Source organism: Dermochelys coriacea, chromosome 4 (assembly GCF_009764565.3).
Source record: "Dermochelys coriacea isolate rDerCor1 chromosome 4, rDerCor1.pri.v4, whole genome shotgun sequence".
NCBI lineage: Eukaryota > Metazoa > Chordata > Testudines > Dermochelyidae > Dermochelys > Dermochelys coriacea.
In genome coordinates, this window is record NC_050071.1 from 145,357,468 (window position 1) to 145,376,437 (window position 18,970).

At 59.0% G+C, this 18,970-nt stretch overlaps 1 protein-coding gene across 9 annotated transcripts in view; it reads right to left on the minus strand.

The window, feature by feature from the left end:
* The window catches only part of RTKN (rhotekin), a 36,624-nt gene extending 23,667 nt beyond the window's left edge, over positions 1-12,957 (minus strand). For 4 of the 9 annotated variants that reach the window (XR_006280676.1, XR_006280677.1, XM_038398647.2 and 1 more), the window contains exon 1: positions 12,496-12,955. Coding sequence is in view for 7 of the 9 variants with exons in the window: in XM_038398647.2 (XP_038254575.1) it covers positions 12,496-12,606 (111 nt within the window). In the remaining 2 variants the exon portion in view is untranslated. Of the gene's footprint in view, positions 1-981; positions 1,426-2,096; positions 2,162-12,495 lie in introns of those variants that run through there. The other 5 variants (XM_043512923.1, XM_038398648.2, XM_038398652.2 and 2 more) reach the window with 4 other exon arrangements.
* Between the last annotated feature and the right edge of the window lie 6,013 nt (positions 12,958-18,970).

The following is an 18,970-nucleotide window of genomic DNA, read 5'->3' on the forward strand; positions in this document are numbered from 1 at the left end:
TGTGCCGCTGCCCAGCCAAGGGATGCCCGGACACAACCCGGGTGCCATCCCCCATGGCTCTGTGCTCTCCCCAGGGCTAGAGTACCAAGGGCCAGGGGTGGTCCTGTGGAGACTACAGCTCCCGCCAGCACCAACCAGGAGAAGTCGCCGGCTGGAAAACGGGGTCTCCCCATGGGAGCAGACGCATTTGGGCACATGCTCTGCCCAGGGGCACACACTGCCAGCCTGATCTTTGCAGTCAGAGTCTGGTCTTGGCCCCTGCACCGGACTCCCTCCAAGGTGCCATCTGCACATGAGCCCCTCACACCCGCACTGATGTGCACCCCTGCCAGGCTGCCCCACGGAGCCAGGCTGCGCGCGCTGCCCCATGGATCCCGATACACACAGGAGCCCACGCACCGCCCTGGAACCATGCCAGCCTACTCCACCCCAGCCAGGATCCCACACGCAATCTTGAGCTCACTGCCCACAGAGAGATGCATGCTGCAGGCTGACTGGGTGGTGGGAGTCTGGGGTGTCAGAACCCGGGAGTCCGGGCTCCCAGACCAGTGTTAATCACCTCACTGGGATCCCTCAGCACAACCGTTCTGCTCCAGTGTGCCAGCCCGAGGCACCTGCTGCTTGCAGCCACGGGATGCGGGACACTGCCCCCAGCAAAACCACCACCAGCCAAGCCCCTCAGCCATTTCAACATCCCAGCAGCCCCTTCCATGCCCAACAGCCCCAGCTCTGCCCTCGCTCGTCCCTGCAATAAGACCCAGCATGGGCTGGAGCTCAGCAAAGCCAGGTTGGCTCCCTGGACCCCCGTCAGGGTAACCATGTGTTCTTGGCACCGACAGGCCATAGGGCTTCCAGGACGGGCACCCTCCCTGGTGCTCCCCCACACTCTGCCATGGCGAGTGCCAGGGTGAGATGCAGGAGCCGCCCCTAGTGCAGGCTGGGCACTGCAGGAGCCTGGCAGGGGCACCACAGGAGCTGTACCTGCAGGCTGAGCGCTATCTGCCGGATGTACAACATGTTGAGGTCTTCAAGGATCCGAAGCCTGTCCTGCATCTCTGCAAACCTGTCCCTCGCCGTCGTGTCCATGGAACCCGCTACAGCCCCGGCCCGGCCCAGTCACTGGCAGCCCCAGTGCCCCTGTACAGGTGCCTGCTCGCCAGGGCACAGCCAATGCCCATATCCACCCTGCAGTCCCCGCTCTCCCCCGCCTGGAGGGTCAGGTGCAAGGTGCCTGCGAGCAGTGCCCCGAGCTCTGCCCCGCTCTGGCCGAGCAGCACAGGACAGGGCTCCCCGATCTCACCCAGAGCCCTGGTGCAGCCTCTCCAGAGCAAGAGGGTACGTGGGGCGGGCTCGCTGCCTCCTCGCGTTCCCCCGGCCCCCGGCTGTCTCCGTCAGCGGATTCCCAGCCACCAGCCACGGGCCCAGCTGTGAAGAGAAAAGGCCCATTCATCCCAGCCCCAGTAACGCGAATTTTCCTCCCACAGAACAAGCAGCCAGTGTGCAGGGGCCAGGGCAGCGCCCCCCACTCGCAGACCAGTGCCAGAGGGGGGGCAGGGAAGAGCCCCCCACTTGCAGCCCAGTGCCGGGGAGGGCAGGGCAGGGCACGGCAGTGCCCACCACTTGCAGCCCAGTGCCAGGGCTCAGGGTAGTGGCCCCCACTTGTAGTTCAGTGCCGGGGGGGACAGGACTCAGGGCAGTGCCCCCACTTGCAGCCCAATGCTGGGGGTGCAGGACAACATCCCCCACTTGCAGCCCAGTGCCCCCCACTTGCAGCCCAGTGCTGGGAGTGCAGGGCAACATCCCCCACTTGCAGCCCAGTGCCCCCCACTTGCAGCCCAGTGCTGGGAGTGCAGGGCAACATCCCCCACTTGCAGCTCAGTGCCCCCCACTTCCAGCCCAGGGCCGGGGGGGCAGGGCTCAGGGCAGGCCCCCCACTTCCAGCCCAGGGCCGGGGGGGCAGGGCTCAGGGCAGGCCCCCCACTCGCAGCCCTGCACACAGGTCAGGGCTCGGCCACAGCACCGTGCCCCAGAGCGCTGCCCCCCGGCTGGGCGATACCCCCTCGTGCCGGCGGCCCCCGCACAACCCGGCCCGTTACCTTCGCCTCCTCCAGGCGCCGGTTCCCCGCTGCCCGCGCCCCGGCCGGGCGGCCCCAGCCCGGCTCCCTCCCCGCCCAGCCCCCGCCCGGCTCGGGTTACAGGGGCGGCCCCTCCGCGACGGGCTGCGGGGCCGGGCCCAGCCCGCCGGCTCCAGCCATTGGCTGCCCCTCACCCGGGCCTCTGGCCCGATCTCGCTGCGGGGAGCCCCGGGGTCCGCGCTCAGCCTGGCTCGCGGGAGGGCCCCACCTGGCGGGGGGGGCCGGAGCCCACGGGGATGGGCAGGGCGCGGCTGGGCGCCCGCTTCCCTTGGCACGTGGAGGGGCCTGAGCCGCCCGGGCCCTGCAGGGGGCTCCCGGCCCGGCCCGGCCCGGGGCGCCCCCTTCTGGTGCAGAGCGGCCCTGGCACGGGCTCGCCCAGAGCCACGCGGCCACTTCGTGGCAGAGCGGAGGGGGGAGCCCGGGGGAGCCGCCTGGCGCCGGGCAGGGAGACTCCCTGGCTTGCGGGGCCCCCGGGCTGGCAGGGGGCAGAGCCACTGCTGGATCTGTGCCCAGCACACACGCCGGAGCAGCAGCCCACGGTGCCCATAGCCGCGGAAACTAGGGGTGCAGGGGGTGCTGCAGCACCCTCGGAGGCCTGGCTGCCGGCCCAGCACCCTGGGCTTTGCTCCCAGCCTCAGCTCGGGGGCGGGGGGGCTGGGTTTCAGCACCCCCACTATTAAAAATGTTCCAGCTCCACTGCCGCTGTCTGGCCCATGCGTGGCCCTGGCGCCCCCCCTCCAGCAGCCTCCATGCCCAGCCTTCACCAGGGGGCTGGGTACCCAGCCCAGTCCTGGGGTAGCACAGAGGGGCCAGGCAGGGAATCCACTGAACCCAGGACCAGCGAGACAGGGAGATAGGGCCCATCCTACAACCTGAACACAAGGCCCAGCCCGCACGCTGTTGCTTCCCCATGCAGGACTGATGGATCCAGATGGGAAACGGCACCCCCGTCAGTGCCCAGACACAACCCCCCCCTCCCGAATATGACACTGTGTCCAGACAGCCCCAACCCCCCGATAGCGCTCAGCACCCAGACAGCCCCCAAACCCCAAAAGGGCACTTGGCTCCCAGAGAGCCCCCCTTCCCCAGAGAACACTTGGCACTCAGACAGCCCCCAAACCCTAAGAGGATGCTCAACACCCAGAAGGCGCCCATGCTCCAAGGTGATGCCCGGTGCCCAGATGGTCCCCCTTCCCCAAGAGGGCACTCGGCGCCCAGATAGCTCCCAACGCCACCCAAATAACGCTTGGCATCCAGACAGTGCCCCTATACCTCAGAAAAGGCTCAGTGCCCAGACGCCCCCTCCCCCACATCCTGAGATGACGCTCAGTGCCCAGACAGCTCCCCCACATCCCGAGATGACGCTCTGCGCCCTGACGCACCCCCCCCCGACCCCAAGATGACGCTCTGCACCCAGCCTGCCCTCTCTCCTCCTAAAATACTTGGTGCCCACACAAGGCACCTCCCTGCCAGGAATTTTCAGCACTCACACGGGGTACCCACCCACGCCCAGGACTCTCGGCACTCACACGGGGCTGAATGTTTGGCACCTAGTCCCAGCCCCACCCCCAAACACTCAGGGCTCAGGCGCTGCCAGCTCTACCCAGGCTCCAAGGGGGACAGGTATGGTTTGACCAAAGCCCATCCCCCTGCCCAAATTGCCCCCAGAGCCAGCACAGTTGTCAGAGACGCCGTGCAACAGGCTCCCAGGTGCCACCATCAGGTGCCACCCACTGGGGGCAGCTGCAGGTTCCAAGCACTCTGAGGGCACCCCCGTGGCACGGCCCAGAGCCACCGGGCAGGGGGAGGGGATGGCACTTCCCAGGGACCAGCAGGGATGTGAGAGCTCCCGACAGGCAGGAACAGTCTTGCCAGGCCACTCCACTTTGCCTGGGCTTCGTGCCAGCGCACAGGCCCCCATCCTCCCCCTCTAGGCCCCAAGGAGGCAGATGCTGCTCCAGGCGGGTCTGTGAATGAGAGCCCCAGCCAGACCAGGTTCCTGGCACCCCAGACCGAGCACGCCCGGCCCTGAGCAGCCTGCCAGGAGCCCCCACAGCACTGAGCAGGTGGCATCAGGCATCCCCAGCCCATCAGCACCGCACACAGCTCTGGGGACACCACAGGGCATGTAGCCCCCCCATGCCACTGTCAGGCTGCCTTAAAATCCACTGTGGCAACCACCCTCTAACCCCTGCCCTTCGCAGGCCTTCTGGGTCCATGCCAGAGCCACCGAGGTACAGCCAGTCCCCAGCATGCCCCCAGACACGCAACACGGCCCACTGGTCTCCTTGGGGGAGAGGGGCATCATCTCCCCACAGCCCTGCCCCTGGGGATAGCAATGGGGGGACGGAGCCCTTTAAGGGGGCAGTCTGTGGAGCTGAGCAAGGGCTTGGATGAAGAGCTGGCACAGCTGGGGAGGGAGGAACTGGCAAGAGAAATAATAGAAGCGCTTCAGAGGGAGTTTGGCGACTCCCCTCCCTGTGAAGGGAGAGATGGAGGTGCCTGGCCCTGGTGGCAGAGGGCAGCAGGGGTGAATGAGGCCAGTGAACGGCCGAACACTTCCCCTCCTCCCCCGCCCCATTGGCCTGGGCAGTAAACCAGGGATAAGGACCAGCCTGGAGAGAACCAGACTAAAGACTCCAGGGAAGATGTCTTGAGGGTCAGTGGCCTGGCAGGAACAGGGACTCCAGGGAAAGAGCCCTGCAGAGCCCGGTAGAGGGTGCAGGGGGCTGGGGACTGAGTCCAGGGAGGTGAAGAGTTTCCATTCCTCGGCATTTAGCCTGGACTTCAGGTACCCTGGAGGAGCGAGAGCCCCCAGGCCACCTGGCACGCCCAAGGCAAACTGGCTGCAATGCTGGGTGTTGCCATCAGGGCTGCTCTGAGGTGGTAAGGCTCTCACGGGCACTACGCCCAAACCTGTCCCATCGCGCGGCTCCTGGAGTGGCCATAAGAGCTCTCACCTGCACTGACGTGGATCTGCACACCAGGGGGCACTCAAACCCCCCCTCCCCTGTACAGGGTGGAGCCAGGGAGACACACCTGGGCAGGTACCTGGGGATGGGATGGGTGGGACCAGCAGGCATATCCCAGCTCCCCATGGGGATTCTATCCTGGAGCCCCTGCACAGAGCTAGCGATGCCAGGGGTGCAGGCTGGCCAGGGCAGTAGGGCCCATAAGGCCTGGCCCAATCCGTTGGTGGCAGATCCCAGACCCATAATCCTCTGCAACTGAGGCAGGGAGGAAAGCCACACCAAGTCCTGGCCCTGTGTGAGCCAGGCTGGGGACAGGCAGCCTCTAGGTAGGAGATGCTGTCCTGGGGCCCTGCCGTGCACACACACTACAGCTGGCCGTGAACCCATTCTCCACTGAGAAATTTCAACAAACATACATTTCTTTTAGTTGAAGGGGGGGGGGGACAATACCTGGGCACGTGTAGGTGTCCACACCCAATTAACAGTAGGATACTGCACTACATTGATGACATCATCATCTGGACCCACGGGAAGGAGGCCCTTGATGAATTCCACCAGGATTTCAACAATTTCCACCCCACCATCAACCTCAGCCTGGACCAGTCCACACAAGAGGTCCACTTCCTGGACACTACAGTGCAAATAAGTGATGGTCACAAACTCCACCCTATACCGGAAACCTACTGACCGCTATACTTACCTACATGCCTCCAGCTTTCACCCAGATCACACCACACGATCCATTGTCTACAGCCAAGCTCTAAGATACAACCGCATTTGCTCCAATCCCTCAGACAGAGACAAACACCTACAGGATCTCTATCAAGCGTTCTTAAAACTACAATACCCATCTGCTGAAGTGAAAAAACAGATTGACAGAGCCAGAAGAGTACCCAGAAGTCACCTACTACAGGACAGGCCCAAAAAGAAAGTAACAGAACGCCACTAGCCATCACCTTCAGCCCCCAACTAAAACCTCTCCAACGCATCATCAAGGATTTACAACCCATCCTGAAGGACGACCCATCACTCTCACAGATCTTGGGAGACAGGCCAGTCCTTGCTTACAGACATCCCCCCAACCTGAAGCAAATACTCACCAGCAATTACACACCAGACAACAAAAACACCAACCCAGGAACCAAACCCTGCAACAAACCCCGGTGCCAGCTCTGTCCGCATATCTATTCAAGAGACACCATCATAAGACCTAACCACATCAGCCACACCATTAGAGGCTCATTCATCTGCACATCTATCAATGTGATATATGCCATCATGTGCCAGCAATGCCCCTCTGCCATGTACATTGGCTAAACCGGGAAGTCTCTATGCAAAAGAAAAATGGACACAAATCTAACATCAGGAATTATAACATTCAAATATTAGTAGAACACTTCAGTCTCCCTAGTCTCTCAATAACAGACCAAAAAGTAGCAATTCTTCAACTCAAAAGGCAAAAACAGACTCCAATGTGAAATTGCAGAACTGGAATTAATTTGCAAACTCAACAACATCAAATTAGGCCTGAATAAAGACTGGGAGTGGTTGGGTCATTACAAAACCTAAATTTCCCACTTACTAATTTCTCCCTACTGTTACTCACACCTTCTTGTCAACTGTTTGAAATGGGCCACTCTCATTACCACTACAAAAGTGATTTTTCCTCCCTTGGTATCCTACTGTTAATTGAATTGTCTCGTTAGACTGACCTCCCACTTGGTAAGGCAACTCCCATCTTTTCTTGTGCTGTGTATTTATACCTGCAACTGTATTTTCTACTCCATGCATCTGATGAAGTGGGTTCTAGCCCATGAAAACTTATGCCCAAATAAATTTGTTAGTCTCTAAGGTGCCACAAGGACTCCTCATTGTTTTTAGAAATTAAAAGATACAGCGCCAAAAGTGAAATCCCTCCAAGCTGCATGGAAACTTTTTAAAGACACTATAATAGAGGCTCAACTTAAATGTATACCCCAAATTAAAAAACACAGTAAGAGAACCAAAAAAGTGCCACCGTGGCTAAACAACAAAGTAAAAGAAGCAATGAGAAGCAAAAAGGCATCCTTTAAAAAGTGGAAGTTAAATCCTAGTGAGGAAAACAGAAAGGAGCATACACTCTGGCAAGTGAAATGTAAAAATATAATTAGGAAGGCCAAAAAAGAATTTGAAGAACAGCTAGCCAAAGACTCAGAAAGCAATAGCAAAAAATATTTTAAGTACATCAGAAGCAGGAAGTCTGCTAAACAACCCGTGGGGCCACTAGATGATCGAGATGCTAAAGGAGCACTCAAGGACAATAAGGCCATTGTGGAGAACCTAAATGAATTATTTGCCTCGGTCTTCATGGCTGAGGACGTGAGGAAGATTCCCAAACCTAAGCCATTCTTTTTAGGTGACAAATCTGAGGAACTGTCCCAGATTGAGGTGTCATTAGAGGAGGGTCTGGAACAAATTGATGAACTAAACAATAAGTCATCAGCCTCAGATGGTATCACCCAAGAGTTCTGAAGGAACTCACATGTGAAATTGTAGAACTACTAACTGTCGTCTGTAACCTCTCATTTAAATCAGCTTCTGTACCAAATGACTGGAGGATAGCTAATGTGACGCCAATTTTTAAAAAGGTGTTCCCAGCAATTACAGGCCAGTAAGCCTGACTTCTGTACCTGGCAATCTGGTTGAAACTATAGTAAAAAACAAAAATCGTCAGACACATAGATGAACATAATTTGTTGGGGACAAGTCAACATGGTTTTTGTAAAGGGAAATCATGCCTCACCAATCTACTAGAATTCTTTGAGGGGGTCAACAAGCATGTGGACAAGGGGGATCCAGTGGATATAGTGTACTTAGATTTTCAAAAAGAAAAGGAGTACTTGTGGCACCTTAGAGACTAACAAATTTATTTGAGCATAAGTTTTCGTGAGCTACAGCTCACTTCATCGGATGCATTTTCAGAAAGCCTTTGACAAGGTCCCTCACAAAAGACTCTTAAGCAAAGTAAGCTGTCTTGGAATAAGAGGAATAGTCCTTTTATGGGTTGGTAACAGGTTAAAAGATAGGAGCAATGGGTAGGAATAAACAGTCAGTTTTCAGAATGGAGAGAGGTAAATCGTGGTGTCCCCTAGGAGTCTGCACTGGGACCAGTCCTATTCAACATAGTCATAAATGATCTGGAAGAAGGGGTAAACAGTGAGGTGGCAAAATATGCAGATGATACAAAACTACTCAAGATAGTTAAGTCCCAGGCAGACTGTGAAGAGCTACAAAAGGATCTCTCAAAACTGGGCAACAAAATGGCAGATGACATTCAATCAAAATATCATGTTGCCTCTATATAAATCCATGCTATGCCCACACCTTGAATACTGTGTGCAGATGTGGTTGCCCCATCTCAAAAAAGATCTATTGGAATTGGAAAAGGTTCAGAAAAGGGCAACAAAAATGATCAGGGGTATGGAACAGCTTCCGTATGAGGAGAGATTGATAAGACTTGGACTTTTCAGCTTGGAAAAGCGATGGCTAAGGGGGGATATGATAGAGGTCTATAAAATCATGACTGGGGTGGAGAAAGTAAATAAGGAAGTGTTGTTTACTACTTCTCATAACACAAGAACTAGGGGTCACCAAATGAAATTAATAGGCAGAATGTTTAACACACACAACCCACAGTCAACCTGTGGAACTCCTTGCCAGAGGATGCTGTAAAGGCCAAGGGTATAACAGGGGTCAAAAAAAGAACGAGATAAGTTCATGGAGGATAGGTCCATCAATAGCTATTAGCCAGGATGGGCAGGAATGGCGTCCATAGCCTCTGTCTGCCAGAAGCTGGGAATGGGTGACTGAGGATGGATCACTTGATGATTCCCTGTTCTGTTCATTCCCTCTGGGGCACCTGGCATTGGAAGACAGGACTCTGGGCTAGATGGACCTTTGGTCTGACCCAGTCTGGCCATTCTTAGGTTCTTATGAGGGCGGCCTGATTTAGTGCTACCCCCAAAATACAGTTCCTCTGATTGACCGTGGACTTTTAACGAGTCTCTCAATGGGGTGGGCTGAGCAGGAGTGTTGGGCTGAGCTGTTTTCTGGTTTGTGGAACTAATACGAGTGTTTTTAGGTGGTGGGTGCAGGGCCAAGGCGGGCCCCTGGTGCTGGGGGCAGGCCAGGGTTGGCTGGCGGGGAACAAGGCCAGGCTAGTGCCATCAGCACGGGATGCTGGGGTCAGGTGAGAGAGAGGCTGCGGCTTGCTGGGGGGCGGGGGGCATTAGCCTTCAGAAGTGCCAGCCCCAGCCTTGCCCTAGGCAGCAGAGCGGGAATTCCCAGCTCCAGGAGAGAACAGGGGCCTTTGTTCCACCTGCTGCCAGGTGCAGCTCCCCTGGGAGAGGAGCAGGTGGCAGGCTGGAGAAGGAGCTGGAGTTAACCCTTTCCATGCCCAGGGCTGGGCATGGTGCTAGACTGCCTGGGGACTCTCCAGCGTGAAGGGGAGAACCTGGGACCCAGCACCATTCTCTGGGGGTGCAGCAAGTCCCTTGTGACCCAGGTGTCTCTCCGCTTCCGTCCCCCACCCCATCCCCAGGAGCAGGGGATGGGCAGGTGACTCAGGCCTGATCTACACTAGGAAATTAGGTCGGTTTAACTCCATCACTGAGGGGTGGGGAAATCCCCAAATGGCGTAATTCAGCCAACCCGAGTCCACGGGTGGCCAGTCCTGGGTGGATGGAAGAACTCGGCCGTGGAGCTGGCTGCCGCCTCTCGGGAGGTGGATTAACTGCACCCACAGGAGAGCCCCTCCTTCCCCACAGGGCAGGCAGCGTCCTAAGGGTGGACCAGGCCTCAGTGCCCCGCGTGCTGGCAGACGGCTGCTCCCATCCCAGGGCACACACGGGGCGGGGAGATTCCTGTGCCCTGTAAGCAGCCTCAGCCTCCCCCCACAGAGCCCAGACACCCGGCCTGGCTTGGCCACCCATGCACCCGCCTCAAGGTAAGGCTGCAGAGGCAGGCAGCCCAGCAGCAGCCCCCCGACATGTGGGGAGCAGCAGCAGTGCCCACAGCCCAACTGGGAGCTAGAGGAGCCTGCGGAGGCCCGTGGTCGGGGACCCATGGGCACTTCCTGGGGCACATACTTTTGCTAATAGGGATGGGAAGTGGGGGGGAGCAGAGAGCTCTGCCAATGACCCTGCACCCCCCTGTCCCCATGGGGCTGGCCGACACTCAGAAGAAACGAGGATGCTCTGCAGCCGGGCACAAGGTGGGCACGGACTCCTCATCTGTGGGGCCACAAGCAGCACTGGAAAGACTCACCAGGGATGCAGGGCAGGAACCCAGGCTGGGACATTGCCAGAGTCTTCCTGCAGCCCTTTCCCACTCCAGAGCCTGCTTCTCAGCATGACCCAGCATGACTTGCAGGCAGGATGCAGCTCTGAGCCACCCATGGGCCCTCCAGCCACAACCAGTCCAGGCATGGCTTCCCCAGGAGCTGTGCTGGGTGGGGCACGCGCCCCATGGGATTGCTTTCCACCAGTCTGATTCGCTCAGCAAGACCCAGGCCCCAGGGCGTGGTGCCCTGTGCTGCCATGCAGGGACCTGGGTGCAGTGCCAGGCCTGGGGCTCCAGAGGAGCAGTGTCCTGTGCTGCCATGCGGGGAGCTGGGGGCGGGGTGCAGAGCCAGGTTTCAGTCCTAGATCTCGCCCCCGCGGCTGGGGATGCTGGGCCCAGCACCATGCCGCTTGCAGCTTGCTCTGCACTCCCTGAGTCTGCAGCGGCTGAGTGCCCCTGTGTGACACCGACAAGCCAGGAACCGCACCAGCCAGAGCCCACCCCCAGGTGCCTCCTGCCCCCCGAGTCACTGACCAGGCCTGGCAGGGAGGGGTTGGGTTTGAAATCCCACACGTCCCAGAGAGAGATGGGAGGCCTGGCCCAGCTCAGCCTGGCTCCAGCAGAGAGAAGGGGCTTGCCCAGGCTCACACAGCCAGGCAACGGAAGGGCCAGGAGGAGAACCCAGGAGTCCTGACTCCCAGTCCCACCCTCTCCCTGTTATAGGGCTGTATCAGGGTTTAAAAGAGAACTGGATAAATTCATGGAGGTTAAGTCCATTAATGGCTATCAGCCAGGATGGGAAGGAATGGGGTCCCTAGCCTCTGTTTGTGAGAGGGTGGAGAAGGATGGCAGGAGAGAGATCACTAGATCATTACCTGTTAGGTTCACTCCCTCTGGGGCCCCTGGCCCTGGCCACGGTCGGCAGACAGGACACTGGACTGGATGGACCCTTGGTCTGACCATTCTTATGTTCTCCCTCCTAGCACCCATCAAACGGCTGCTCGGCTTCACCTCTCCGTGTCTCAGAAAGGGCACTGACAGCACCCGCCCTGCAGGAGGCAGAGCGCTGTGCCTGGGGGGCAGCCACCTCCCCCCAGCTGCCAACAGGGGGCACTGCCACCACGGCAGCACAGCCGACCCACAGCGGGGACCCCACATGGCAAGCCAGTGACACCCCTCGCCGGGGGGCCAGGCCCCTGCCAGTCCCCGGCTGGCTTGTTGCCCAGTTAATGCAAGTCAAATGGCCTTGAAGTCAGCGAGAAACCCAGTTTTCCGGTCCCATAGCTGGCAGCCGCGTGGGCATGATCTCAGCAGGGTCTGGCTTGGCCAGTGGTGGGTGGGTCTCTGGAGGGGGCGCTCTGCTCTCCCCTCCCCGTCCACGCTGACCCCAATGCTCCAGCGAGGCGCCGCGGGGTGGGGGGTCAGCAGGGACCATCTCAGTCTCTCCATGTGCCGCAGGGTGCGAGGAGGCCACTCGCTCAGACTGGAGAGGGTGGACTAGGGGCTCCTAGGTCTTGGATGGAAAGAGGAGGGTCAGGTGGGGGGGAATCTATCCTCCCACTTTAAGTGGTGCTTTGCAGACCCAGCTGACCCCAGCAACCCAGCACAGCGCAGGCACTGTGCTACAGGGATGGGGAGCTCCGTAGGGGGCACTTTCCCCTGGCAGTGCTAACCCCAATGCTCAGCGCTGCACTAGGGGGCTGTGGGGCAGGGGGCTCTCTAGGGGACGCTCTCCTCTGGCAGTGCTGACCCCAATGCTCAGCGCTACATTAGGAGGCTGTGGGGCCATAACAACGTCTGTTTGTGGAGCCTCAAAAGCCCACGGAGGGTCCCTCAAACTTCCCAGCCCCAGAGCTGCCCAGGTCGGCAGGGGCAGGGGCAGCCCCCGGGCTGGAGCGTGGCGCGGCCGCAGGTGAGAGCGGAGACCGGGGAAGGAGAAGCCGGAGACGGACGAGGCGCAGGGAGAAGCGGGGGACCCCGGCGCCCCCCGGGTGTTGGAGGCATCGGGGTTCGGGGCTGGCAGGGGCGGGGGCTTGCGGCGGTGCATGGCGGGCGGGGACGATTCCTACCTGGGGGGTGTCCCCGAGGAGGCTGAGCCTGAAGCGGCCCCTCCGGATCTCCATCTCCAGGGCTGAGCCCCGCGCCACGGTCACTCGGCTCCGGTGGTTCCGGCAGAACATCCTGGCGCAGCAGGGACCGGCCCGATCCAAATGTCTGGGGGGTCGGAGCCGCCGCAGTCTGGGTTGCAACCCACGGCGGGCGGGCGGGGAACCTGCGGTCCCGGTTCCGACAGTGCTACCCCGGCCAGGTCCCCACTGGTTCGGTCCCGAGCTCACTGCCCCGGCCCGGCCCGGCCCGGCCCGGCCCTGCGCGCTCAGTCCCGGTCCGCTCCCGATTCCCACGGGAAGTTTCACTCTCGGCTCCAAACTTCGAGTCAAACTCCTCCCCCCGCCCCCGGGCGGCACCTGGCGGGGGCGGGCAGCGCTGCAGCCCCGAACCGAACCGAACCGAACCGGGCGGCACCTGGCGGGGGCGGGCAGCGCTGCAGCCCCGAACCGAACCGGGCGGCACCTGGCGGGGGCGGGCAGCGCTGCAGCCCCGAACCGAACCGAACCGGGCGGCACCTGGCGGGGGCGGGCAGCGCTGCAGCCCCGCACACGTGGATATCAAGGAGCAGGCTCCTTTGATAAAGAACCACCCAGGGCGTCCCCGGAGGGGCACAGAGAGAATCATGAAGCCAGCTGGTGTGGGCTGACCCAGGGGTGCTGGTTCCCTAGGGTGGGGATCTCTGGACCAGAATCCCCTGGGGGGGCCGAGGCTGGCTGCCACGCTGGGGAAGGGCCTTGCAGAGCTAGGCAGCAGCAGGCACCGGGAGCCCCTGCAGAGAGTTGGCAGGAGCCTGTGGCACTGCCAGGCCTGCAGAGGGGACAATGGGACAGTGTGAGACAGCACATGGGAGCGTGTCAAAAGGAGCACGGGGGGAAAGGAGTGTGAGTGTGTCATGGTGAGGAGGACATATGTGTGTGGGTGTGCCAGGGGTACCTATGTGTGTTCCCATGTGAGTGCACTGGGGGATGTGTGTCATTGTGAGGGGATATACGTGTGTGAGTGTGCCGGGGTACTTGTGTGTGTTCCCATGTGAGTGCACTGGGGGATGTGTGTCATTGTGAGGGGATATACGTGTGTGGGTGTGCCGGGGTACTTGTGTGTGTTCCCATGTGAGTGCACTGGGGGGTGAGTGTGTCATTGTGAGGGGGATGTACGTGTGTGGGTGTGCCGGGGTACCTGTGTGTGTGCCCATGTGAGTACATGGGGCTGTGAGTGTGTCGTGAGGAGGATGTACACGTGTGGGTGTGCCAGGGGTACCTGTGTGTGTTCCCATGTGAGTGCACTGGGGGGGGTGTCATTGTGAGGGGACATACATGTGTGGGTGTGCCGAGGGTACCTGTGTGCGTTCCCATGTGAGTGCACTGGGGGGGTGAGTGTGTCATTGTGAGGGGGACATACGTGTGTGGGTGTGCTGGGGTACCTGGCATGTACCTGTGCGTGTGCCCATGTGAGTGCATGGGGGGTGCACGCCAGGATGTGGGCCCATGTGTACCTGCATGCCTGTGCGCGTAGATGGATGCCTGCTATGCCCATGCCTGTGTGTACACCAGTGTGTGTCTGTTGGTGACTGCCCCCCACACACACACACTCGGGTATGGAATTGGCCCAGACACTGTGGCCCCAAAGGTGCTGGGCTGATTCCTGGATTGGCTCTGCCCAAGGTTGCACAGCCCTGTGCCCCTGTCCCCCCTCCCGAAATGGCTGGAGCGGCACGGTAGGGGCCCCCTGTCCCACTTCTCCCTGCAGTGGCAGACTAGAAGCCTGGCACCAGCACACAAACGCCCCATGTGTGTGTACACAGCCACATGCCTGGACATACCCACGTGTAACATCCTGGTACACACACACACACACACACAGAGCTTTGTACACACATCACGTTTACACACGTGACATGCACTATGTCTGCACACACCACAGTTCCTATTTCCACCCACACCCTTCACATATTTGTTCACTCTTATCATGTCCCCTCTGTGCCAAGCCAGACAGATTTAGCTCCTTTAATCTGTCCTCGGGCAGTGACCCAACCTCCGCAGCTCTGTGGCGCTTCTCTGAGCTCCCTGCTCTTCCTTTCTCTGTGGGGCTGAGGGGCCTGGAGCAGCACACACCAGCCTGGGTGGCTCTCCCCGAGCTGCATGGAGAGCTCCCGGCCCAGCCATCCTTTGCTCCATCCATTTCTGGCCTTTACTCTAGTTCGACTGGGAGCTCTCTGGGACCGGGACTGTGCCTCTGGGTCTGTACATCTCCCTGCACAACAGGGCCTGACCCTGGCTCTGGCCCTTGCACCCACTGCAACAGAAGCAGTAATGGCAGTGGGGCAGGGGTGGGGAGGGTTGAGCCCTCCGGAAGCCTGGAGGGCCCCTGGGGCGGACAGCTCCCTGGGAGATGGTTGGTTACAGCAGGACTATGTTGCTGACCCTGCCAGCTCACAGTGATATATCATTAACCCGTGGAACTCACTGCCACAGGCTCTCTCTGAAACAAATTGCTTAATGGGGTTCCAAGAGGATTGGATGCTCCTAGGCAGCAATTGTCAGGATCAGCCATGCCAGGGATCCCAGGCATGAGCTTAGCTCTCCTAGGGACAGGAAGGAACATGGTGAAATAGGGCATCTTTAGAAATTCCGGCCTCAGGGGCTATTCCCTTTCTTTGCATCCTGCCCACGGCTCCTCCTGCTGGCTAAGTGGTGGGGCCACACAGCAGCTCCATAAAGCTGTGAAACCCCCAGGGAGAAAAAGCTCTCCCTGAATAGGCCCCCTGTGATACCAGCCATGGAGGGGAAAATCCAGCATCCTGGGCTGGGAGGAGCAGAAACCACTCCCCGCCCCCACCCCTGCACCGTGCTAGCCCTGCCCACCACTCCGCTCACCCCTGCATTTCACAACCCCTGCATACAAACAGGGGGAGGGCAGGTGGAGGCTGCACCATTACACCGACAGCAGCCGGATCCGGGGCTGTATAAGCTGCCAGGTTGCCTTGGGCTGTGAGTGTCTCAGATCTCATCAGCTAGGCTGGGTCAGTGCCTGGATGGGCAACTCCAGGGACAATCCAAGGTGCTTCTGGCAGTGTGGGGGAGGGGTCCAGTGGAGGGCGCTCTCCCCTCCCAGGCAGTTTAGGCACAGTGCTGTGGGGTGGGGAGGGGCGCTCTGCCCTCTGAGTCCCCCCATTCAGCTCGCCTTTGCCCTGGTGCTAGTACAAAACTTGACAAGCCTTAGCTGAGAGCAGTGCTTGGCCTGCCTTGCCTCGCTGGTTCCTCATGCTGCCCCGTCCGTCCATCCGTCCGTCTCTGTTGTCTCTTGAGTCATGGGCTGGTTTGGCTGAAAAGATACGCCAGCTCACCCTGTGATCTCCTTCTGTTCATGGGTCGCTGTGACTCAGCTGGGCACAGCCGCTCACAGGCTAACGGCCACCGGAGCGTTTCAGGGACCATCAGCTCATCTCGCCTGTCCTCCTGTGTCCCACAGGGCCTTCGCCTTTCACCAGCTGCCCTTGTAGTGAGCCCAGGATCTTGGGCTGCACGAAAGCGTCTTCCAGACGGGCCTGGTGAGGACCTGGGGCTAAGGACGTACCAGGTACACATTCGGATTGCTATTCTGAAGCTGTATTACGAAAATCGGCTGCGTCAGCAGTAAGGTGTGCGGATCCAGCACTGCTGGCAGGGCCCGATGCATGTACCCCCCAGACAGACACAAAGGGAAACAATGTGGATACGGCACTTCGACCTCACAAAGGTTATTCCGAAAATCATCAGCATCCTTAGAAAAACTAGTTCAGCTGATTCCTCTGGAGGGAGGGGGGAAGGGAGGAGCAGTGGAAACTTACCAGGAGTAGAACAAAAGAGACCAGGTGACCAAGAGGAGGTTAAATCAAGAAACACACGGTCAGGAACGTGCCAGGGGGGCATCTTTTCTTCAGTCCAGGAGGGAGAGATCACCCAGCAGAGAGCAGCTTCCTGGGGCAGCAGAGGCATGCAGGTTTTCCTGAGCCCAGATAGCCCCAATAATTCTGGACAACCCAAGGGACTCATGCCCTAGCCCAGAGAATGCCCTGGACTGGTGAGGAAACTGAGGCAGGGGCATGCATTTAGTGTGTATTGCTTTGTATGATCTGTGCTCTCCTGTGCTTTCCATGATTAAGTATAAAAGAGAATAAATGTGTTAGACTGTGCAAAGTGTGAGCCTGTGTTGACTGCTTCACAACTACTGCTTGCCCCTGAGAGTGAAACTGACCAGAACTATCACGCCTTTGGGTGGAGTTTGGGGCAGGGGTGTGTTTAAGTAACAGGGACTCTGAAGGGTCGGTGCTACACCCAGAAGTGCTCGACAGCAGGTTTCAACACTCCGAGGGTCTGCACCTGGAGAATGTGCCTAAAGACCCTGAGATTGGGGCAGTGGCGGGACTCCAGGCTCCAGAAGCATAACACACCCCAGGGTATCCAGAGCACAGAGACCTGGATTCCTCTCACAGCAGTCCTAATGGGTGGCCAGGCTGGGGGTGCAGGAGGATCTGCGATAGGTATTCAGTCTGGCTTTGAAGCCATCAAAAGATAGAGAATCCCCCACCTCCCTTGGGAGTTTGTTGGAGTGATTAATCACCTGCACCCTTAACGAATTGTGCCTAATTTGAGGGATCTTCACCATCAGAATGAAGGGCTGTGAATTCCTGGGGGGTGAGGTGGGGGCAGATTGCTGTGTGAGGCTGGCCTGGAGGCTAATGGTTCCAATCTCAGTGCCTTGATGGAAAATCCCCCAAGCAGCCGCACCTGTAAATTAACAAAATTGTATGCGTGCAGATTTCTGCAATATTGGGAACATGCCTAGTGCTGTATAGCCGGTGGGCCTGTGCCTAGCAAGCACTGGGCTCGAGCTATGATACTGCCAGTCCTTAGCTAATGCCCACATCCTGGGCAAGATCTGACATCTGGCCTGGCAGCGGCACACATGGGACACGCCGAGAGAGCGCTGGCCCTTTATCCAGTGCGTCAGAGCAGGAGGGTGGAAGGGACTTTGATTGTGTTGAATGGGAGGCAAGCGAGGGAGCTAGGAGTGTGCGTGGGGAGACTTTGGACCCTCTGGGATGGATGTAATCAGGCAACACAAGACCTGGGGAAAGGCCAATGATCACTAGGAAGTCAGCAGTAATGGGGCAGGAGATTGACCCTCGCACGGGAGGGCCTATGCCCACTGCAGACACACTGCCCCAGGAAGGCCGAAGTGTCAACACCTACTAGAAATGCTGGGTCCCTTTGCACAGCTCCATTCCTACAACATTGCACTAAGCAGACGCGGGGACAGCGTGTGGCCAAGGGAGACCCTTGGTTCACGGGCAGGGTGCATGAATGCCCCTCATTTCCATACCAGGCAGCTGGCCACCCTGCAATCTTCTTCGCAAATTCATCTTCATGCTCTTCCCCCCATTTACAGGTGGGAACCAAGGCCCAGGCAGACCAAGGGACGTATCAAAGTCACAGGGAGTTTGGGGCAGAGCAGGAACTTTACCCCAGGCCTCACAGGCTAATGACCTAAGCCCTGGACCATCCTTCCCCTCATGTCACTAGCTGCTTAAGGCAGTGAAATCAGACACTTCTGTGCATGGACCCCCAGTTGCATTGCCCCCACTCCTTCCAATGCTAGAGAAGCCGCTGGCCCTCCCAGTGCACACCCAGTGAAAGTGCGCACTGCACTGGCTGCCCTCCATGCCCCTTCTCCCCCACTACAGTCCTCTTTGCAAATCTGCTCACCCTATTCCTAGGGCCTCTGCCTGCGGGGTGGGGAGACTTGTGCCTTCTGTTGCCCTTCTCTCTATCTAGGCACTTCCCCGAGCCCTATCAGCATGATATGAGCTTCACAATGGAGGTAGGCCAGGGCTACCCTCATTGCACAGGCGCGAACTGGGGCACAGTGAGTCTAAGTGACTTAGCTGAGGTCACACAGGGAGTCTTGAACAGAGCCAGGAATTGAACTCTTAAGTCCCAGGGTGGGAATCCCTCCTGATCCCTTGTCCCAGGCCAGTGCCCTTTTCTCATTACTTATTATTTGCGCTGCGGTGGTGTGTGGGCCCGTCACGGAGCAGGACTCCCTCGCGCCAGGCACTGTACCAGCATAGAACAGCTGACAATCTAGACTCTTCTTCTCCCTTTCACCAGCTCGGTAGCTCCCCACGTGCAGGAGGCAGCTCCCCAACCCCCTAGCCCCAAACCCACATGCCCTGGAGTAGCGCCAGCAGCAGGCTGTGTTGGAAGCTGCTCTGCCAGTCCCTGGGGGGAATGGGTCACACCCCCTAAGCCAGGGATGAGGGGAGGCTCCTGCTGGCTGGGACAGGGTGGGAGGGGGAATTCTATACTGGCTGCCAGTAGGACAGAGCCTGGCTGGGTTTGGGGGCTGTAGGACCCCGGTGCTGCTCGCTCGTGCGCAGGCCACACACCCCACTTG